The sequence below is a fragment of the Nothobranchius furzeri genome, chromosome 11 (genome assembly GCF_043380555.1).
Source record: "Nothobranchius furzeri strain GRZ-AD chromosome 11, NfurGRZ-RIMD1, whole genome shotgun sequence".
NCBI classification, from domain to species: Eukaryota; Metazoa; Chordata; class Actinopteri; order Cyprinodontiformes; family Nothobranchiidae; genus Nothobranchius; species Nothobranchius furzeri.
Genome location: NC_091751.1, coordinates 25,632,793 through 25,655,303, shown reverse-complemented (window position 1 = coordinate 25,655,303; position 22,511 = coordinate 25,632,793). Strand labels below are relative to the sequence as shown.

At 43.1% G+C, this 22,511-nt stretch overlaps 2 protein-coding genes across 2 annotated transcripts in view; one reads left to right on the top strand and one right to left on the bottom strand.

Annotated features, from left to right (window-relative positions):
* The window catches only part of abcf1 (ATP-binding cassette, sub-family F (GCN20), member 1), a 25,572-nt gene extending 10,983 nt beyond the window's left edge, over positions 1-14,589 (top strand). The window contains exons 11-25 of the mRNA XM_015955781.3: positions 2,318-2,418; positions 4,215-4,300; positions 4,379-4,518; positions 5,226-5,374; positions 5,448-5,531; positions 5,649-5,773; positions 5,968-6,080; positions 6,326-6,500; positions 8,286-8,360; positions 8,464-8,534; positions 8,608-8,640; positions 12,313-12,481; positions 12,559-12,623; positions 12,705-12,777; positions 14,347-14,589. Of these exons, the coding sequence (XP_015811267.1) occupies positions 2,318-2,418; positions 4,215-4,300; positions 4,379-4,518; positions 5,226-5,374; positions 5,448-5,531; positions 5,649-5,773; positions 5,968-6,080; positions 6,326-6,500; positions 8,286-8,360; positions 8,464-8,534; positions 8,608-8,640; positions 12,313-12,481; positions 12,559-12,623; positions 12,705-12,777; positions 14,347-14,513 (1,626 nt within the window). The 3' untranslated portion in view covers positions 14,514-14,589. The remainder of the gene's footprint in view (positions 1-2,317; positions 2,419-4,214; positions 4,301-4,378; positions 4,519-5,225; positions 5,375-5,447; positions 5,532-5,648; positions 5,774-5,967; positions 6,081-6,325; positions 6,501-8,285; positions 8,361-8,463; positions 8,535-8,607; positions 8,641-12,312; positions 12,482-12,558; positions 12,624-12,704; positions 12,778-14,346) is intronic.
* mrps18b (mitochondrial ribosomal protein S18B) lies at positions 14,587-22,511 on the bottom strand. Its single transcript, XM_015955782.3, has 7 exons — positions 22,261-22,511; positions 21,507-21,654; positions 21,344-21,441; positions 21,188-21,256; positions 17,849-17,915; positions 17,714-17,773; positions 14,587-14,832 (listed from the first exon to the last, which is right to left on the bottom strand). Exons 1-7 carry the CDS (start codon positions 22,339-22,341, stop codon positions 14,645-14,647), a joined length of 711 nt encoding a protein of 236 aa, XP_015811268.1. The 5' UTR covers positions 22,342-22,511; the 3' UTR covers positions 14,587-14,644.

Genomic DNA, 22,511 nt, shown 5'->3' with positions numbered 1-22,511 from the left:
GCAGATATCTAGTTAAAAGAGTAAGTCACCTAGCCTGTCAGACTCGTCGTCTGTTTAATTCCACAATTCTTCTTACTCTGGAGGATTTTTCACCTAAAAGGATTTTTGGAGGAGGCGAGCGGCCCTGAGCCTTAAGGTTGGTTTATGCTTGACGCGTCCGCGAGGTCCGCACGGAAAAGTTGCGTCATTTTAACAACCACGCCCATCCACCGCGTCTCCGCACGGCCCAGGATTTCCGCAATGTGCACCTCGGAAAATTGCTAACCACGCGGACGGACGGACGCGGAAAAACATGGCGGACTGGCAAGAACTAGTATGGCAGAGGTTCGTAAATACAGACATTTGTATGATTCAGCTCTCAGAGATCACCGTGATCAACATGTTGTTAATAATTCTTGGAGAGAAATAGCTCGCACTGTCGGAAAAGACGAGGACGCTGTTAAAAATGCTGAAATGCCGTGTTGTAAACAGTAATTTCTACTTCTACTATGGTGTAGTGTTGGATGCATGCCGTAGAGCTCCATGCTGCCCCCTACAGTTTGGGAGAATATTGGCTCACCGCAGAGACAAGCCGCACGATCCATAAACGCTGCGAGTTGTGAAGCGCGTTCCATCCGCGAGCCGCATCACCGCGCGGAAAGTGAATGCGTCAAGCATAAACCAAGCTTTATTGTATCGTGCTGACTCGCGAGTGGCCGAGCCAGCTGGAGGCGTGGCTGAGACACTGCAGCTCTACAGTGCAGCATGTCAGAAACTGGCTAACGTAAAAAAAAAAAAAAAAAAGTAAATCTGCTCAGCCATTAGCATTGGCTGATGTAGTGTAGACGTTTAACCTAAAGAGGGCGCAACACTGACTGTTTTGCGCCGAATATTTAGATTTTAAGTAAGTTGCACTAAAATGCCTAAATAATGACTACACATGTCTACAGCACCATTAGACACTTGTCTCTACAGGTTATCAGCAAAAAAATGTAGATTTGGGAGTGACTTGCTCTTAAAGGGAAAATGTATGAATCTGTCAAGCGACGCTAAATCATCCTAAGACAAAGTGTTCAGAGTTTGGAGGGTAAAGCCTAGTTTATACTTTTTACGTTTGCTGTAGTACGAAGATACGCAACGCCGTCTTCCATCGATGCAAGCGCTCTGTGGCAGGCCCACAGAGTGCACACCTGTGATTGGTCAGCAGCACCACCTTTAAAACTGTGCAAGAGATATCACGCAGCAGACAGGGAGCAAACCGAAACTTTCGTGGAAGAATATAAATATATATTTTGTGATGAGCAAGAATATATGGGGAGAAATTTAATGTCCTTCGTCTAAACGGATTTTAAATAAAAACTACATTAACCAACTATTTAAACTGTGCTGACAAAAAGTAAAACAAAAAAAAAAACCACACAAAAATCCATAAATCATCACAAAACTTCCAGATGATAACCAGCGCCCTTTTATGTCCATGTTTATAGATTCACTGGTGTTGTGACAAACCGTGATGTTTGATAACCCTAACCCTTTCACCATCACAACCTAAAGTAGAAAGTTATTAAGAATTCAAAATTATCATGAAATTCTTCTTTTCACACATCATCATGAGGACATGCTGAATGTTGTGTGTGCTTTATTTACTCTAGACTTTAGTACCAAAACAATTAAACCACAATTATTATTATTTCAGCAATATTAAAAACTGACATCAATTAGAAAATTCACAAAAAACGCAATTGTTCCCACAAAAATTCACAGATCACTTTTTTTGTGTCAGCCCAGCAAAGTTTGTCAAAGTCGTGTCCTTGGACAAGACACTTTAAAACCAGAGGCATCAGAGCTCCAGATGTCGACGTTCTCCTTGGGAGTGATGAGGATGGAAAGGATCAGGAACGAGTCCATGAGAGGGACAGCTCGTGCTAGATGTTTTGGAGATAAAGTCAAAGAGGAAAGACGGAGATGGCTTGGGCATGTCCAGAAGAGAGAGAGTGATTACATACGTAGGTGGAAGGGTGCTGAGGTTGGATCCACCAGACAGGAGGCTGAGAAGAAGACCATAAAGGACATTTATGGATGGATGAAAGATGACATGAAGTAGACCGCTTTAACAGATGAATGGAAAATCTGACTTTTTAGAGGGTCAAAATGAGTCATTTTTGCTGTTTTTTATGATTTAACATTAGAATATCGAGGTAAATAAGTACTTATAAATGTTTAAAAGCACTAAAGAGAAATAGGTAATCGGGCTATCTGAGGAATACCCCATCTGTTCAACAAGTGTGTATCTGTGTGTGTCGTGTTCCACCCTCTGAGAGAGTGTTTTCTGTTTCAGCTGGAACGGTTTAGCATCTCAGCTCATGGAAAGGAGTTGTTTGTAAATGCTGACCTGCTAATCGTTAGCGGGAGGAGATATGGTTTGGTTGGACCAAATGGGTAAGTAGAATTTCTGTCTTGTTTTCTTACATTTTATTTAAATTGAGTTCAGTGGTGAACAAACCAGTGAAACAGCCACTTTCGGCTCTGGAATCCAACATCTCAGCTGTGTTTAGTTGTGAATTGAAGGATGCCCTTGTGGAAGACTAAAGGAGAGCTACAGGCAGTGAAGGTCGAGTTGACGAACACCACCACATTGAGCAAGTCGGAGTGAGTGTAGCAGATGTCTAGGGCGGTTTGTCCACCTGGTCAGATGAAGTCTCCCTGTGGAACACGGTGGATGAGCTGAGGGAGCTTTTGGAGCTACAGGTGAAGTGTGAGGATTCGGAGGGTCGGTCGAGGAGATGTAACGTTCCGATTCTTGGAATTCCCGAGACCATGGAGTTCAGTTCGACCACAGCGGTGGCTAAAATGCCAAAGGAAATACTGCAGCTGGAGGTGGAGCCTCTGGTGAACTGCCGACAGACAACGGACGCTAGACTACGACCAATTATTGCTAAGCTTGTTCTAAAGACTGCAGAGATTTTAACCTGTGCACATACTCATGGCCAGCTCCGCTACAACAGATCATCGATTTCAGTCCTCCCTGACTACTAGGGATGTGAATCTTAGAGCAACTCGCGATTTGATTCGATTCCGATTCTTGGGGTGCCGATTCGATTCAGAATCGATTCTCGATTCTCAATTCTCAATTTAAATCGGTTCACAATCAGTATTAACAAAGAGTGTCAGCTCCAGGATATGAACTACTTTGTAGTACAAGTTAGTTAAAGCTATGGGACATTTTTATTTGACTTTAAACTGGTCGTGCTCCAAAAATGCAAATTTACAAGGTAAACTAAAGTGATTCTAAAACTGTAAACAGAAACAATCTTTAGACCAAAAGGCAACATTTATTTATGCTTTCCTTGTAAAATAAAACAAATCTGTAGTTACCTAACAGTAGCTTTGAAAGTAATACGGTCAAATACTTTTCAAGTATGTGTAGAAACAAGTTACATGAGTAATCCTGAGTACTCATTTAACAACTTAGAAAATAAATATGAGAATATCTCAGATTTCTGAGTATGGAAAAAATGACATTCAAGTGCCCTCTTATCAGCAGATTCAAACATAAATCATCTCAATTTATGGGACCACAAAAGTAATCGGAGTACTGACTCTCCTAACAAAGATCAAAAAAGTGCATCTCAAACCTGTAACGTGCCAAATATTTGAGTTCTTGGAATCGATTCTGAACCTTTATGAATAAGAATCCCGATTCAGACTTGGATCGATTTTTTTCAGCACCTCTACTGACTACACTCCAAGAGTGGCCAAAGCTAGGGCTGCTTTCACAGATGTGAGGAGGCTCCTTTGAAGTGGGCGGGATGTGCGGTATTGCCCACTCTTTTCGGCAAGGCTGTATACGACCCACAATGGAGAGGATAGAATGGTCACGGACCCTGGGGGCGGCGAAGGCTTACGTCAAGTTACCAGAAATAAATCATTGCTCTAGTTTGTTTGGTTCCCAGAGAGGTGTGTGTTGTTTGCTGGGAGGCAAGTTCTGGAGAACCCTTAGAAGGTCGGGTCAGTTGGAAAGAAAGGAGATTTTCATACTTATTTAAACTTACTGTGACGACCTCTAATGCTGGCTCACTTCTAAGAGTCCTAAAACTATTCTTCAAAAACTGCTTGAAAGACCTCTTTGTGTGTAGAAGAGCGAACCTTCAGCTCTACCAGGTTCTACAGAGCATCGTTTGTCCACCAGCATCCCAACGATGGTGTCTAACATATCTTCTCTCTTTGTGTCCCAGCAAAGGAAAGACAACTTTATTGAAACACATAGCGAACAGAGCTCTCAGTATTCCCTCTAACATTGATGTGCTGCTGTGTGAACAAGGTGGGTGACCTGTTTTAGTGTCTTCCATCATTCCTGGTTATGATGTAATCCACACACTCTTTTGGTTGTCTGCGCTAGAGGTGGTAGCTGATGACACGCCGGCGGTACAGGCTGTCCTCAAGGCTGACACCCGCCGCCTGAAACTCCTGGAGGAGGAAAAGCAGCTCCAGGCTCGGCTGGAGAAAGGAGAGGACAGTGTTTCTGAGAGGCTGGAGAAGGTAAGATCTTCCTGAATCCACTGCAAGGTTAACTAGGGTCACTAGTCAGCCCAGAGATGAAGAACGGAGCTAGCCAGTCAGTACTGTGTCGGAGCTATTTCAGGTCATAAGAATGCACAAAAATAGAGTTTTGTGTAAATTGAATCCGTCCGCTCCATGCTGCTGCCACTTTCCTCCAGTGTTGATGCAGCTTAGCAACACTCATGATCAATCACAGCTGGCCAGTACAGTCAAAATGTCCACAGGTGGATGCATTCATATCATATCAGCAGCATATGCATACCCTGTATACCATGCATTTCTACTCGTGGCCCACCACAACATCTGGGGCTTTCTGAAACAGCCCGTTTTAGGGACATGACCCCTAAAACACAGACAGAAACCAAATGAGCAAAAACAAGTAAAAAGTAGAATTTGTGTAACATGTCTTCGTTAAGACATATGATGAGACTCAAGTCCTCACCTTGAAAACCTCAGGCTTCAACCTAAGTGTTTCAAACCTCAGACGCTAGAAACCATCCTTTAGATCTCAGGCTTTAAACTTCTGACTGCAACTACTAATCATTTCTTGAAAATTTGACCCAGGTTTTGAAAAAAAAAAATGGTTGACAGGTTCCCATCTTGACTGTTGCGTTTCAGGTCACCTGGTGAGAATAGTTTGTTTTGAAAAGATCAAGTTGTCGTGTTTTTTCCCCCCTACCTGTCAGGTCTACGAAGAGCTCAGGGCTATTGGGGCTGCAGCGGCCGAGGCCAAGGCCAGAAGAATCCTGGCTGGTTTGTCCTTCACACCTGAGATGCAGAACCGGCCCACTAAGAGGTTCTCGGGAGGCTGGAGGATGAGAGTTTCCCTTGCCAGGTAGACCCAGACCCAGCAGAAGCTGAGATCCAGCACCAACCTGTTGTTCAACTCTTTGTGACTTTTTGTACAGAGCACTGTTCTTGGAGCCCACTCTGCTCATGCTGGATGAACCTACCAACCATCTGGACCTAAATGCCGTTATCTGGCTCAACAAGTATGAAGCAATTCCCAGATGATCCCTCTTCTTGAGTCATTTTTTACCACCGATAGATGTAGTGACAGAACTGCATCTAAAACTGTCTGAAAACCAACAAGATTTTTGTACTTCCAGCTACCTTCAAGGCTGGAAGAAGACACTTCTCATCGTGTCTCACGACCAAAGTTTCCTTGATGATGTGTGTACTGATATCATCCATCTGGACAACCAGAAACTCTACTACTACAGGGGGAACTACTGTAAGCATCTGCTTTATGATCTTCAGCAGGTAGTCCGATGATCCTTAAGGGATGAAACGGCGTCAGCTGGACTCATCTCAGTTGGTGCTGAAGGATTAGGTTAGGTCTACTTCAGGAAACGTCTGTCCTGAGGCTCTGTGCTTGAACAGCATGGCTCCTTCATGTACACTAAACCTTTTCTGCTTTCCTGTAAGTGACCTTTAAGAAGATGTACGTGCAGAAGCAAAAGGAGCTGCAGAAGCAGTATGACAAACAGGAGAAGAAGCTCAAAGATCTCAAGGCTGGAGGGAAGTCCACCAAACAGGCCGTAAGTTCCCCTCAGGACTTAGATCAGCTGAGGATACAGAAGAGCTTTTTTATAGTCGACTGTTCTCTCGTTATCTGGAAATAAAGAGTTTATATTTGCTTCAAAAACTACAGTTTTTGTTATTGTTTAATGTTTTTTTAGCTTAATTTAGGTTTTTGGGTCACCAGTTGGTGTCACTCAGGTCTTCCTGTCTGTGGGCCACATCTCCTCCATCATCTAACGCTTTAACGGTGTGTTCTCCTTAGGAGAAGCAGACTAAGGAGGCTCTGACCCGAAAGCAGCAGAAAGGAAAGAAGAAGGGCGGCCAGGAGGAGGAGAGCCAGGAGGCCCCGGAGCTGCTGAAGCGACCCAAGGAATACACTGTCAAGTTCACCTTCCCCAACCCACCTCCTCTCTCTCCACCTATTCTGGGACTACACAGTAAGGAACCTTGGTTTTGCAGATAGCTCAGGAGACTTGCCCTTGTTCAGGATCCTTTTAGGACCACCAACAGTCTGCTGAGTCCAGAAGAAAGTGGAAAGTTGTTCCTCTGTGACTGCAGACTGAAGGTGGAGAGGTTCTAATGAACCATCAGCAGGTCCAGGGTGTTAAGTCATGCATCCATTCAATCATCTGAACATAGTGACCCATCAGACAGGAAGGCTGACTTCTGTTGGGTTATCTACATGGCACCAAAGACATGATGAAGATAGATAAATGGATGTCTGACTTCACAACTCACTTGTGTTTTCTCTGCTTGTTTATCTAACAGAACATTAGATATGGGACCACGGTGGGTATAAATGAACTCTGGAAAAGATCAGAACATCGGACCTCTAAGAACCTCCTTCCTGGTTTAAGCTCCTGAGACCTGAACCAGTCTTTGATGTGATTTAAAAGAAAAAATACATCTAACTACTATTACAGAGTAGTCTACTCTCATTAACGGAAACAAAATTACAAATATTAAAATAAAATGAAAATTAAATTAAACAAAAAAAGTTGTCAAATTTCCTATAGACCCTTTTACTGTTTGTAAACAATATGACGTCAGCGAGAATGCGCGCGCAGCTTGGCAACAGAGAATGGCGTTGTGTCAGGCTTTATCAAGCTACGCTGCGGGGTTATCACCGGCAAATCTTGAATGTTATATTATTAAACTCACTTTAACGAATGACAACAGACTCCCGGATCCCTGTGGCATTACGAATGGGTGGAAGATGTAGGTGCGTGGCCAGATATCCAGTGGCCCGATATATGTATACGTTTTTAGTGGAGAGGCCTAGTAAGTACACATGTGAGAAGCTACGAGCATACAACTATGTTGTCTGTGGCCACGTACGGAAAGTAAAATATCACGACATAGACTCGTGAGTTTTGCGTCTTGAAGGCATAAAATAAATAGACTGCTTAAAAGCAAACCAGCAAACGCAACTTACTTTATTTAATAGAACACACGTTAACCAGCTTTCTGGTGTAATCTTAGTGCATAATTACCTTACCTGATATAAAATGGGCGCTACAAACTCGAGCATTTCGGATCGTGTTTTCAGTCCAGTTTTCATCAACCCTTTTGATGGCCTGCAGCCACAGACGCCTCCGATTTTGTTGAAATGGATGTGCTCCCTTCGGAATTCTGTAAAGTTTCAGTCCACTGCTTGAAGAGAAGCGCTTCTGGCATCCATACACGCTACAACCCGACATTTTTATGTGCTCAGAACTTCAAAACAAAGGGTTTAAAACGCTGTTTTAGTATCGAGTGTGAATGAGGAAGCCTTCACTCTCGTTGCCAGGCTGCGCGCGCAACTTTTGATGACGTAGGTAGTAAAAGGGTCTATTAAAAAGAAAGAAAACAAAACATTTTAAAGTCGATATCAATATCTTGTGTCTATAAATAATAACAAAAAGGTCTATAACCCTAACCCTAGGAGGTTATACACTGATCAGTAAAATACTAATATAAACTTTAGTTTTAGGGACGAGGATTCTGACAACTCGTCTTGTCTTGAGAATCTTCTTTCTAAGAGCTTCGTCGTCAGCTGAGTCAGGTTTTCTCGACACCAGCCGTATTTTGTTTTATAACTGGGAGTCTGAGACATTTAAGGATTGGCTCTGCTGTTTGTCAGGTCAGAAGATCAGGACACACGCAAGGATGTCTCCTAGTGATGGACATGCATCTTGTGATGGAGGTCCGTCTTATGTCTTTACGGTCTCTTTCTTCATCAGGTGTGGATTTTGGTTACGAAGGCCAGAAACTGCTCTTCAGAAACGTGGACTTTGGCATTGACATGGATTCCAGGAGTGAGTAGAACCTCAACATCACGTTCTTATCCTGGATTTGTTCTCGATGGGTCTGCTTTAGGAGCCTGGTTTCTCCTCTAAGCCCCACCTTTTCCTTCTTCAGTTTGTATTGTTGGACCCAACGGAGTCGGAAAGAGTACTCTGCTGCTGCTGCTGACGGGGAAATTAAATCCTGTAAGTCAGTTCTGACGTGGTCCACTCACTGAAACCTGCTGGCGCCTGATTTAACTGGACTTTCTTTTCTCAGACTAAAGGTGAGATGAGGAAGAACCATCGCCTGGTGAGTAACATTTGATCACATTTTCACATTGAGAAGTCCAGAACAGGGCGGGGCTTATGTGGTTCTGTAGGGCAGCTCAAATCCAACATGATGGCGACATGGGTGAACGATTGGTTGTGTTGTAAAGTGCCTTGGGGGGTTGTAGAACCCTAGAAGAGGCAATATAAATACAGGCTATAATTGACAGTGTAGCGTTAAGGATTGGCTACGAATGTATTAAATGATCAATAAGATGTGAAAATGCCATATAAATATGAAATATCAATCTGATTGATCTTTGAAGACTTTAATTTCTTTGACTTATTCAGGGACCATATACACACTTCATATTAACTCAGACAGAGTCGAGAATATAGTTATAAAAATGATTTTAATCCTGTTTTCCTAAACTAAATGACTGCACGTGACAAAGTATGAATAAAATGATGGTTGTACAGATGACAGATGATGGAATGTGAGCTAGATGTTTTTGTAAAACCTTATAAGTATCAATTTGGCTTTATGGTTTGATAAGCTAGAGATTTGTTTACAAAACCATCCGACGCAATTTGTGCCGGTCTACGCACCCTTGTGTGAAGATCCCCAATTGATCAAGGGGGTCAGGAGGGCTAGATGGACACCACCGATGGCGTGGACCTGTGGTACCGGAGCTCGTAGCCAGCCCAGAGTATGACCCATCTAGTCTGGGTTTATCTTCAGGTGACGGCAGGAGGCTGGAGTGTCTGTTTTGCGTCTGAGCCGTTGTGTCTGAACTCATTCGCAAGCGTTGCAGAGAGGCTTTGACCTTGAGGTCAAAAGATAGGATGGTCTCAAAATGCTTGTTCACCTGATTGGCCATGTCAAGGGAACGGCAAAGACTAACTAGATCAGGAAGTGATTCCTGTTTTTATCAACTTTTGTTTATAAATTTGGTAAATCAGAATTTGACACGTTTACAGAGGCGTTAAAGACCTCAGAAAGTCACTCCTTCACTCAGATACTGAGAGGTTAACTCTTAAAGGTCCAGTGTGTGATATTTTTACCAGTTTACAATAAATTCTGTGTTTCCAGTTCACAAACGTGTCCTTTTTCACTAATATTTCACAACAACATCAATTCCAAATATTCCTCTCAACTTGAAATGACACTGTTTTAAATACATAAACTGTGGTCGACGCTCCATGGTCATCCACCGTCTTAACATACAGTAGCTGTTTAGGGACATACGAGCTCCACGTTACCCGTTTGGACTGTGACTGTAACCTGAAAGAACCAGCAGAGGGCAGCAGTGCGCCCTGGAAGCATGGAGTTTGCTAATTCAACTAAGAAATAGGAAAGAATAGCTACACAGTTTCTGTAGTTGTTAGTTTGAATAATAAATAATTAAATCAAAAGACATAAAATTTGTCAGTTCCTCATCATGTCCAACACAAGGAAGCTGCATATGTTCAGACCCCCGCTAGCTATTAGCTGGACGCCAGCCTCGGATTAGTGTCTCTGACTCCCAAACTCACCTCAAGTTGTTCATCCGTCTTTTCTCGGTACCAGAACTCCCGACCCGGTCCCAACGTGTCCGTTCTAAAGTCCTTCTACTCAAGTCGCCTCTCTTCCTGCAGCCTGCCGTCTCGCCCAACACGCTCCAGCGCTCGTCCGCTAGCCAGTGGCTAAATCAGCGTTGTTTATGTGATCTCCACAACACTTTACTAACAGCGATGTAGTTCTCCACGCGTTACTGAGACGCTCCGACTCAGAGGGCTTCTTCCCAAACATTACCTTTAGACTTGGGTCTCCTTTGGCTGGTAATCCGTGGGAGTTTATGTACAGCATGCACGGCGTGTCCCCGGCTCTAGCCATGGCTAACTAGTAGCTCGTAACTCCCATCTCCACCACGCCAGCCATGAGCCACAATTAGCTGGTGGATAAGTCTACATTGTTTACCTGATCTCCAGCGTGTCCCGGCTCACCAACACTCCTTCACCAGCCGTGGTTAACGATCAGCCAGTGATCGCTCCATATCCATTAGCTGGTAGCGGCAGCCAGTTTGTTTACATCGAGGCACCGTGATCCATGTGAAACGGGTGTTGTGGCAAATTATGTTCCCCTGAAATATTCTGTTACCCTTAGGCAGTCAAGAGCAAATATTTCCAAGTTCACAGAACTTATAGTTCATTACGAGGACTAAACTACCTTAAATGGTTAAACTGAGTGAGATTACATCCTTTTACATAACTTTCAAAATGATAAATAAGCTTGCTGCAAAAGAGTGACCAAGAATGTTTTTACTGTATCTTTTCTATTGTTTTTAGGAGGAAATACAGATAGAAAATCACAAGCATAATATTATTACATTACATTACATCATTTTCCCATAAAAGTTTATCACAAATGTTGTGAAAATAGCCAGAAGTGCGATCTCCCGACACGGGGGGACAGAATATTTCAGGGGAACACGATTTCTCACAACACCTGACCTCCCGGCTGACGTCACCCCTCCTCCGTGTGTGAATCGTGACAGCTTCAAGATCTAACACAACTAGCTTGCTTCCTTCAGAACTGGTAGGTTGATAATTATAAATGCTTTTTTAAAGAGGTCGAGTAGCTTGTTCTATGCTTTGTGTGGGTTAGGCTAGACAGGTTGGAAATTGATCATACAGTCAAACTCATGAGTGAGCCACCGTAGCTGCAATGCTTTCTCTGGACTGCACGGCGCTAAAGAGTCACAGTTTTTCATCACGACTTCAATGGATGTCACACACGGGGCCTTTAAGTGCAAATGTTATAACAGTTATGTGAAGTGAATGTTAAAACCTTAGTATTGATCTTATGATTAAATAGGTAAATCAACAAATACTGATCTGGTGCAGTTTAAGATCTGAAATGAATCATCGCAGGAAAAACATTCGTTTTAACACATCATTGATTAATGCACAGATTATTCAAACACTTTGGGATTTAAACATCTTGATCATACAACAGATTTGATTATGTCAGCCTATGAAGTTGTAAAGTCATCTTTGATTTAAGGGAGATGAACTTTATTTGAAATGAAAGTCTCCTGCATGGCTTTTGTTCCCGCCAACATAAGGTAGCTAGGAATTATTATGTCTCCTTTATCCGGTGACAAGGCCTTGTGCTTCTTGTTTGGAGGCCAGACATCTGATGGGATGTTTGTGTCTGCAAATTAAAAAGTTAACTTCTGTTCATTTTGATGAAATACTTGACCATTTGGTACGCTACAGCATTTATCTTGATGCTGTATGCCATTGGTCTGTGATGGGTTCTGAGGTACTGGTGGGTCCTGAAATCAGATGGTGGTAGTGTTGATGGGAGTAGTAAGTGATGGAACCAGAGGAACTGACCCTCTGAAGATCACAGCAGCACTCTGGAGGTCTGGAGACCTCACCTGAGACTGGAACCAGATCTCTGGGTTCTGTTCACACGCTTCAGTGCTGAACTTTGTGTTTGATTTTAAAAAAGTCTTCAGATTTATTATCCTCTGATTTCTAAAGTCCTCATTAATTAAAGCCAAGTGTTTCTGATCGTTGGTGTCCCTTTCCCCTGAGCTTTCATTCCTGTGTCCCAGTATCAGTTTACTGTAGTGGACTGGTTCTAACGGTGACTGTGGTTCTGTGGCAGCACCAGGCTGCTGTTTGGTTCTGGTGGACTGAAGACCTGATTTGGTTCTGTTCACAGAAAGTGGGCTTCTTCAATCAGCAGTATGCTGATCAGCTGATCATGGAAGAAACGCCCACAGAGTATCTGATGAGGAACTTCAACCTGCCATACCAGGACAGCAGGAAGTGTCTGGGAAGGTTTGGTCTGGAGAGTCATGCCCACACCATCCAGATCTCCAAACTGTCAGGTAAGAACCAGAACCAGAACCTCTGATCCATCCAACACTTGCCCTGAAGGAGACTCCTAATGTCTGCTCTGTGACAGGGGGTCAGAAGGCCAGGGTCGTGTTTGCTGAGCTATCCTGTCGTCAGCCAGATGTTCTCATCCTAGTAAGATCTCAGCTACTCGTGATGCATGTAGGTCCACCATGCTCCTGTTTCTAACCACTTGTCTTTTGTCTTCTGTCGTAGGATGAACCCACCAATAACCTGGACATTGAGTCCATTGATGCTTTATCAGAGGCCATCAATGAGTACAAAGGAGGTGAGACCAAGTCCTCGGGATTCTGACGTGATGGAGCTCAAGGAGCTTCATGAACCTGCTGATTCAGACAGAGAAGGGAGGGAACCCCTGACCTTTAAAACGTTTTTTATTAGAACAGCGTTCACATTACAGTAAAATCCGAATGATCCCCGAGTCTGCTAAGAAACATTCCTGATCCCTCGAACAGAAACAAACTCGGTAACATCTAAAACGATCCCAATATAAGAGGTAAACGACCAGACCCCCTTTTACGTCGTCAAGTCAGGATCACAGAACATGTTCCAGTTTATCTAGTTTGTTTTAGCCTGGAAGAACAAAAGTGAATCCTAATTGTCCATTTTGTTCCACTTATCCTCCGTCAACCTACAGTAGTGGTAAACTGGCCTCATCATGGACTGGTTCTCTGCTGATTCCTTCTCCAACACCTCCATACAGAGACTGGGAAGACCTCTAGTCAGCTCTCCAGGCAGTGTCTCAATAGCCTGTTTAAAAAAACGATGCCAGCACTTTGCCTTTGGCCATTAATAAGTGGTTAGCCTATGGCGGTAATGCAGTGCAATGTTTTCACCAAAGGTTACATGATGGCGTAATAAAGGGGGGGTGGGGGCGGACTAAATGCTGGGACAGAACTTTTTTTTATCCTAACCAAGATGACAATATCACTTGAGGGCCTAGCTGAAGCTGAAACTGAGCAAAACTCAAAATTAGCGCGCAATGTACAAAAGGATTTTAAGATGCAGGGGAAGGGGAAGATTGATGCAAATTTTGGGATGAAACAGCACCACCTGGTGGTTTTTTTCTGTGATTTCCACAACAAAATCCTTCAGTTTCACTGAGCAAAGAGGTCAAATGTGACATAGCCTTGTTACCAATGTAAAGTTCTCAAAACAAAATTGACCTGCGTTGCCATGTAGCAATACATTTTAATTAAGCAACGAGGGGCATGGCCACTATGAAAGGATCAAGGAAAGGAAAGGTTTTTGAGTGCAAGTTACGGTTCAGGAGTCACTAGCCAAAATGTGTTTTTCCATTACAAAAGCATCCCCTGGGTAATTAGGCCTAAGAATTTGGGAATCTGTGTAGCAGATGGGGTTTTCTATCTATTAGAGTTTTCCAACATTTTTAAGTCTTTCTTGTAGTTTTAACAAGTTCTTCATTTCAATTGGCTTAAAGAATTGTAGAAATAAAATTGTATTTCAAATAGTTTAGGTAAGTTAGGTTAGGTAGTTTAGGTTAGTAAGGTTAGTTTGTACTTAGTTGTTCCTAGGAGGGACAATTTTAAGAAAACCACAGAGAACGCACTGGGTGATGCCCAACCTTCATGCCTAGGAAGGTTACGGTAGAAATTGTTTTTCTTACCAGAACTCCTGTCTGTGGACAGGAAGTGCTAACTCAGCAGAAACTGAGGTGGGGCTGAAAGCTCTGTGAAATCCAGGTGTGGCTTTAGAACCAGACCTGTAGATCCAGCTGACTTTGATTAGGTCAAACAGATCACATGGTCTCTAGTTGGTCCTAGTGGTTCTTATACAAGGACCTGGACGTCCCTCTAACAGAGCTGTGTTTTAACAGCGGTGATCATCGTGAGTCACGATGCCCGGCTCATCACGGAGACTCAGTGCCAGCTGTGGGTTGTCGAGGACTGCACCGTCAACCAGATTGATGGAGACTTTGATGACTACAAACGGGAGGTTCTGGAGGCGCTTGGAGAGACGGTGGTGAACAAGATCAACCCATAATGGGTCCTTACGTGGACTGACCCAGGATACAGGACCAACCAGATTATCTGACAAGTCAATAAAGTCTTCACCCATCTGTTCATCATTTATTTAACAGTTTCATATTTTACAGACATGTCTTGACCAGACGATCATTTTAAATAGTTCTTGTAGGTCTTCATGACCTGAGCCACTTTGCTGGGATCGGGTTCTATGTTTCCGTACCACCAGTACCAGGTTTCTCCTGATGGTGGAGGTGGGGTGGATCCAACAGCATCATGAGTGTTTGAGTAGGTCTCTCCTGAAAACTCCACATGTGGGATCTGAAACTGAAGGAGACCTGAAAAAGAGACGGGTCCGAGTCAGAAGAGTAGGACTCCAGCCGGCTCCCTGAATGCACTTTAACTTAGACTACGTTCACACTTCTAAACAAAGTGACCAAATCTGTGCTTTTTCAGTCTGAACTGCATAAATGTGTGTTTGTTATACTTTCTCATGTGGTTTGGCGCAATCTGTTGCCTCACAGCAAGAAGGTTGCAGGTTCGAAACCCGGCTGCAAGTCTTTTTGCGTGCAGATGCACGTTCTCCTCATGCATGTGTGGGTTTCCTCACAGATCACAACACACCCTATAGCTTAACTACATTGCTTTGGATAAAAGGGTCTGCCAAATTAAACAACCGCGTGGAGGAATCCCACCCAGTGTTGCCAACTCAGCGACTTTGTCGCTGTTCCTAACGACTTTTTGACCCCCCTCAACGACATTTTTTTCCAAGAAGTGCCTAGCGACATTTCTCAGGACCCGTTGCTACTTTCTGTAGAACTTTCTTGTAGATATTCCCCACAGATTAGCAACAAAGACACCATTTGCACTCCGAACTGTTCTTCCGGAAGTAAGGAAAGAGAACAATAATCTGCACATGGGCACGAGAACTGACCAAACAGTTTTCAGCTGGGCAAAGACAAAGGTACAGCTGCAGAGTTGGAGACCGCCGACTTACGTCTGCTGCTGCTGCAGACTCGCGCTTCTACTAGAGATGGCGCAGGCGTCAACCTGCCATCTCTGGTTCTGCAGCCATCAGACACTTTGGCTTTTCCTGCATTTGGCAAATAAAGTCAACGGGAGTTTCAACTACCGTCCCGTTTACACACGCAGCTCTGTGGCTCATCTGAATTTCCTCCAGTGACACAGGGATGGTTATACCATGAGACAGCCGCTCCATTTTGCTCGGTGCGCCGTTATTCTCACGATGGAGAGAAGCTTTTTAGGAAAATGTCTGAGAATGAGGAGAGCAGGAGGTCTGAGGTATATCCTACAGCAGAACTGTTTGGACCACCACACCATATCTGTCTTAATGCCACTTTATTGATACTTTTGGAATTTATTTTAAATATCAAAGCAATTTGGGCCATTTTAATCATACTAATTAATAACTTTAACACGTAAAATAGTTTTTTGTTTTCCTCCCTTTTAGTCCTAAAAAGACCAACATGTTTTTAAAATACCCATAGCATATATAGATGCTATGGGGAAAATGAAAGCCAATCTGCAGTGATGACGTCATAAATATGCAAATTAGCATTTGACATCATCTGGGTGACTTTCTGGGTCAACTTCAGCTACTTTCTATCAGGGGGAGTTGGCAACACTGATCCCACCTGAGCATTACAACCTGTAGTGTGAAAGTGTGGAGACACGCAACGCCATTATCGGGCCTGCTGGAGAGCGCCACAAGTACGTACGGAGTCGAGCTCTTTTCTAAACATCCGTCCGTCGAGACAGAGAACGCAAGCTTGTGATTGGTCAGGGCACCGCTGTCTACACCGCCGCCATTGCACCCTCAAAAACAAAGAGCCGAGAAGAACTGGCGGCAGACACGGAGAAGCATGAAGAAATACATCGTGAAAAAACTAAAAATATGTACGTTTAATTCCCCCGTGACTGGAGGAGTGAAAAGATGCGCAGCAGGCATTTTATTTGTGGACGGAAATGACAGGAAAGGTGGGTTTAGAGGTGGCGAGCACATGAAGAGGTGGAGGAGAATGAGAGACAAATTTGTCCGTGTTAAAGGGGCATTATGGAAGTCTGACAGCCAAAACATGTATAGAAATAATAAATGTCTTCTTCATACATTCTCCTGCAATGCCCTGGTCCTGTAGAATGAGCCCTGGCATTTTTACTGTGATTGCCTGTTTTTCTGTAAAATCACAGAAAAAGAGATACTCGGGTCGAGCAGTCTGCTTCATGCGCGTTCACGCTCAGGCATAGCCCTCTGAACCGTTCTTTGAACGTTGTTTCAGCTGTCATCAATGATATAAATGTTACAGATACAGAAGACTCCACTGGTGATTTAGCTCGCCTAGTAAGACTTTGGGCTTTTGTGCAGAAGACCTGGATTCGATTCCAGAAGTATACACGGTTGTTTTATAGTTTCTTTTTTACATTAATATGTTTTTTTACAGTAAGATGCCCAAATTTTTGTTTGACTCGCCGAACAGCATTGAATTCACAGATAAAAAAGATGTGGGTTCAACTTTCATTTTGGAACAATTTTTCAAGCAAGGGAAGGGAATGATCTGAGCATGCAGGAGGACTGACCCATCATAAACCTTTGTCGGCTGTGCTGAAGAGAAAGGTACAGAACCAAATTATTTAATTAATTAGCTGTGCGTTCTCCTGCCCTCTGTCCTCCGGGCCACACACACACACACACACAAGGGACTGTCAGCTCTCAGAGCTCTGTGAAGCTGACCCCCATCAGCTTCACAGAGCTTCGTCTCGGCTGTTATTTTCATTCAGGAGTGTGCACGTACAGCATGCGCGCCTCGTGCACGAGCCTCCTATTGAAGCTGCCGTTACGCTTTTGGCCAGAGGGGGAAATTGCGAGCATAAAAATTCAAAACTCCGTAAAATCCCTTTAAAAAGTCTCGTATATACAAAAAAATAATAATAATAAGCACAATATAAACACACTATCTTGGATTGGATATGGATGACAGGATACCACAGAACAGCGCTACGCCCTCTGTTGTCCTGGTGGGGAATTGCTTTGCAACACTCCAGGAGACGAAGTATGAGAGCAAAATGTCTCCGTCTGAGCGTGCGTGTCTCTTCCTTTTGGAGCTGACGGAGAAGCATGGATCAGGCTTTAGGTAAAGCGTCTGCTGAGGGAAACCTGGGAGATGTTCCAGTAGAGCCACAGAGGGTTCTAGAGTACTTTACCATGGTTTCTTGCTGTGTCGATGGCCTCATTCAGCTTCTTCTGCTGCTTCCTGCACACACCTGAGAGGAGGAGACACCACAGTCAGAAGCACCTCAGATCCAGAACCAACACTTTCTGATCAACAGCTGACTCACCGGTTCGGGTCGGATCATAGACAATGCCGGTGTGGGGGCTGATGAACTGCTGCAGGAGCTTTACGTTCTGCAAGAGAAGATAAATCCTCAAAACCTGATCCACCTCATAACTACTCCAAGCCCACTGACCCCCAGGGGTACCAATCCAAATGGTTCCAGTTCCTTTAGAACAGGGGTAAGCAATTCTGTTCCTTCAGGGTCACTAAGCATGTTGTTGCTTTAACACACCTGATTTTAATCAGCAGGTGATTAAAAGCTTCACCATAGTTTGATGATGAACAGGTGATTCAACCATTGGGTTGGAAGAGGGAAACAACTAAAACATGCTGTGTGGCAGCCCTGGAGGATGGGAGCTGCCCACCCCTGCTTTTGAAGCCACCGGCACACAAACTAACCCCTCCACACAGACAGACGCGGTCTGGTTCCGGTACAGCTTCCACAGTCCACTCAGATTGTCCACGCGTGCTGTGGTGCAGATCCAGATGAGGAGCACCAGAATGTTTCTGCGTTCAACCTGCTTTTTCTGGACGCCGCATGCCAATTTTCATTAAGTTACAAAATTACATGGGCCAGACAGGAAGTGAAATGTGGTATAGCAAGCTCCAACCAGGTTATTTCAAAATAAAACCGATGTTGCTGTAGCGTGATGAATTGTCCATTTCTGACCAAAAAGGCCCTGCTCGGTTTTGTTCTGCTCAAAGCAAAACCAGAAGTTCTGACACAAACCTAATCTGCATGAGATATTGCTCAAGGTCTCATGCTCTGCTTCTAAACTGTTTCTTATTTTCCAGCTCAAGAGAAGAAGACAAACACTTTACTTTTAATAAATCAGAAAAACTATATTTTTAATAAGCTAATCAAACAAAGTGTTAGTCCAATAATAAAATGTGAACCAATCTATGAAATGACAATGTGTATGATCAGTAGTATTTTAATAAGTAATAAAACAAACTACCTGCACTAGACATTCTCATCCACGTAATGTTATCACATGACGCATTTCCTTTTTCTGACCCAATCAGAACCTTCCAGATCTGATGCGAGGCGTGGTTTTGTTGGTGCTTGGTAAATCCCCTTTTGTGCCCTTTTTTGATTCGACCGTAAATCAAAACATCCAAATTATAAAACTATGCCCACGTCATCTTAACTTCAGTTCAAGCGTTCTAGAGAAGTTGTCGGAGTGGCCAATCCGTAACTTTCCTCTTCAGCCGAAAGAACCAACGACAAGCTGGATGAAATCTGTTGCATGTTCCACCTGCTGCAACGGTTCCTTTCAGAATAAAAGCTGAACCATCACAACCCCTTTTTGGGTCTCGCTAGATGCCAATAAACTGTTGTGACCTGGAAGTATCTCAAGACTGGTCTGGTCGGCAACCGCTGCTTTTCCTACCGGCTTCGGTGCCAGAGGAGGTCAAGCTGGACCTCGACATTCCTGATCTAACGGGGACTTCCAACAAGGGTACGTAGGCCGACAGATGGCGTCTCAATGTGTGTTATAAATCTCCAAACCAAAGCTTAGAGCGAAACATCATCTTCACTCCCATCAGAACTAATCATTTCTCCGGATTTGCTGGTTCTGAACATATTCACACATACACCATCCTCAGTCTTACTCCACCTTAGTCCATTCATCACACAGAGTGTTTAGTGGTTGAAGTTAGTCATGTTTTAAATTGTTTAGTAATAAATCTTAACTTTAAAACTTGACTCTTTTGTCTCTGCGTTAATATGAAGTGGTTACATAATCCCTGCAATAAAAAGTTCCAATCTTCTGGTTTAAGTTATCCAAAGATCTATAAGATTGATTTCATATTTCCTATAGAATCTCACATTTTATGGTTCATTAAATAATATGTAAATTTAATTGTTACATTGCGGTTGTTTTCCCAGTGACGGGGACATAGTTGGCAGTGCACGAGTTCATGTTACTTTTACAATTATATCATGAACTCTTGGAGCAAATTTCCTGAAACTTCACACGATCCACAGCCAGTGTAAATGGTAGTCTGTCCGGAAGCCGTACGTTCACCAGACTGCACCTATTATGTACTCAGATTAAATAGGGTATAAATGAGTGGTAACCATTATTCCAGACCAGTCGGGTCCTGCATGCTGGTCCTTAAAGGGTAAACTGACATCTTGAGTTTTATTTTTTGTTTTGTTTTTTTCTTTTCTTTTATAAAACTGCATAGAATCATTACTAAACTACTTAAGCTCAGCAAAAATATTAAAATGAATTTGGCAGTCTTTTATTGACTTATATAAAACTCAACACAGAGCTGGAACGATTCCTGCTTTATGAATCACACTGACCTAGAAATGTGCTCAGATGTTTTTGGATCACACCCCACCTCCTACACACCCACTTTCTGCCATAAATTGTCCTTGCAAAGGACCTTTTAATAAATGCAAATGAACAAACAGGCTAATTTGTGGACTTTCACGAGTAACCATGGCAACCCAGACAGAAATCAAGGTGCTTGTGTGTTACATAGACACGGGAAAGCGCTGTGCCTTCCAGCAGCACAGCGTTGCAGCAGTGAGCCGTCGAGCTGAGGAGTGATCGCGGGGGATGTAAAAAAGAAAAAAAAAACTGATTCGATGGAGGCAAAGAGGAAGATGGCAATAATCCCTGAAACTATTAAAAACAGCCACATTATGGTGCTTAGGGATGGCTGAGGTATTACAGATCTATGAGGAACATTAAATGAACATTCAATTTAATCCCAAATGAATTTAGGCACAAAAAAAATATATATATATATATTTTTTTTTTAACTGTAAACAGATATCAGCCTGCCTGTCAGCTAATTCTTGCTGAAATGAGCCAGTTTAAGGAAACCTGACATGTGCGTTTGAGTTTTTAGTCCGAAAAACAACGCTATTGCGTGTCAGACAATAATGTACCAATAAGTAATTTGAAGATATACATACGAGTGCAGTATGGCATAAAACAACATATTTTATCCAGGTTTTATTTTATTCTCAGTTCAGAGAAGGGGCAGGCTATTAGGTTTTGTGTGTGTATGTGTGTGTATGTGTTAGCAAGGGTCTACATGTCCAAACGTGGCTTAAATTCACCCTTTCATTATCTCAGCAACCAGTTTCCCCATCTCCAAAAAGCGCTCACTTCAGGGTCAGACAAGCTTACAGTTGTGCACATTTTCCCATCAGGTTGTTCTTTATAAAACACAAAGGAAGGAGTGAAACATGGAGATGGATCAATCCTGATGCAGCCAACTTTATGATATGTTTGGTCAGATTTTGGTCTGAGTTCCTATCCCAGAACCAGCTAGTAGAACAGGTTCCTGGTGCAGAGCCTTAAACTTGGAAACCTACCTGGTGGTGGATTATAATGTTTGCATCCCGACAGATTGGACACGGGTTCCCACATATCTTGTCTCCTCTCTACAGAAACCAGAAACAGGTGTGTATGAACCACAGCTGGTGAGCAAATCCAACACAAACAGGATGCGGTGGATAAAGAAAGTTTACAATGCAGGTCTTCCGTGTCTTCTGTGGTGGAATTCCACCCTTGTGGTTCCTTCTGTAACCGTTCCACACTGGCTGATCTCCATATCGGTCCACATACTCTGTCAAAGAAGAAATTAACTGTAGAACCAGAACTGTACGGATTAGACAGGATTCTGAATTTTACCTTCGCTGTCCAGGTAGTCCCACGGGCGATCTTTGTACTGGGACAGGATCTCCGTCTTCTGTGATGCTGCTTCACAGAGAAACTGACGTGGATGAGCAAATAGAACTGGTGCCAGACGCGTCTTCAGAAACTGCTTCGGTAGACAAGACTAGGGGGAAAAATACATTCAAAATGTTCACTAACAGGTGTTCTGTTGAAATGTGTTCCCCTGCGAAACTGGTTTCCTCGCTTGATTCGCTCGCTACCTTCTCATGTTTTTGCGTGTGGTATTTTAGGACAATAAAGAAACTAAAACATCTGAATATTTTGGTTACTTTGTAGTCAGGTGGGAAATGGAAAAGACACACTGAAGTCTAAATTTCAACGTCAAAAGGAAGTTCCTGACAATTTATTTAGTCTGGCTTGCCAGTCTAATCAACTTTAGCTTCCGATTCAGAAATAGTTTGGAATAAACTTTTACAAACATCACACATACAGAGGCCAATACATTTTCCCTTTCTTGAGTCATAGTTAAATTGCATATTTTACATTTTGTAGGAATTTTTGTAGAACAGCCGTTTGATCAGACATCAAATCAGAAACCATTTGTCTTGTAAAGCATGACTTTGACAGGCAGGGACGGGAAACAGATCCCTACACAACACCGGCACTGTTAGCAAACAGTAAAATAGGTTTCGGTAGCTCCGGTTTTGGCAGAAACCTCGAAGGAAAGAGCTTAACACCCTGCGTAATAACAGTATATTAAAAACTGTACCTGATGCTGACGAATCTGGTGTGAAACTGCAGGCAACACACGCCAAAACATCTTAGCTACAACGTGCACAGAAGCAGCCATTTTGATGGACTGGGGTCGCAGGTAAAAGGTTAAAGATCATTTTATTTATTTTTATGTTGAAAATTTCATTAAACAAAACCTTTTTATTAGTTTTTATTTTCAGATATTTTGTATGTTTTATTATAGTTTTGGGGTTGGTATATTTGTAACGTGCAGGCGCGCGCTTCTTT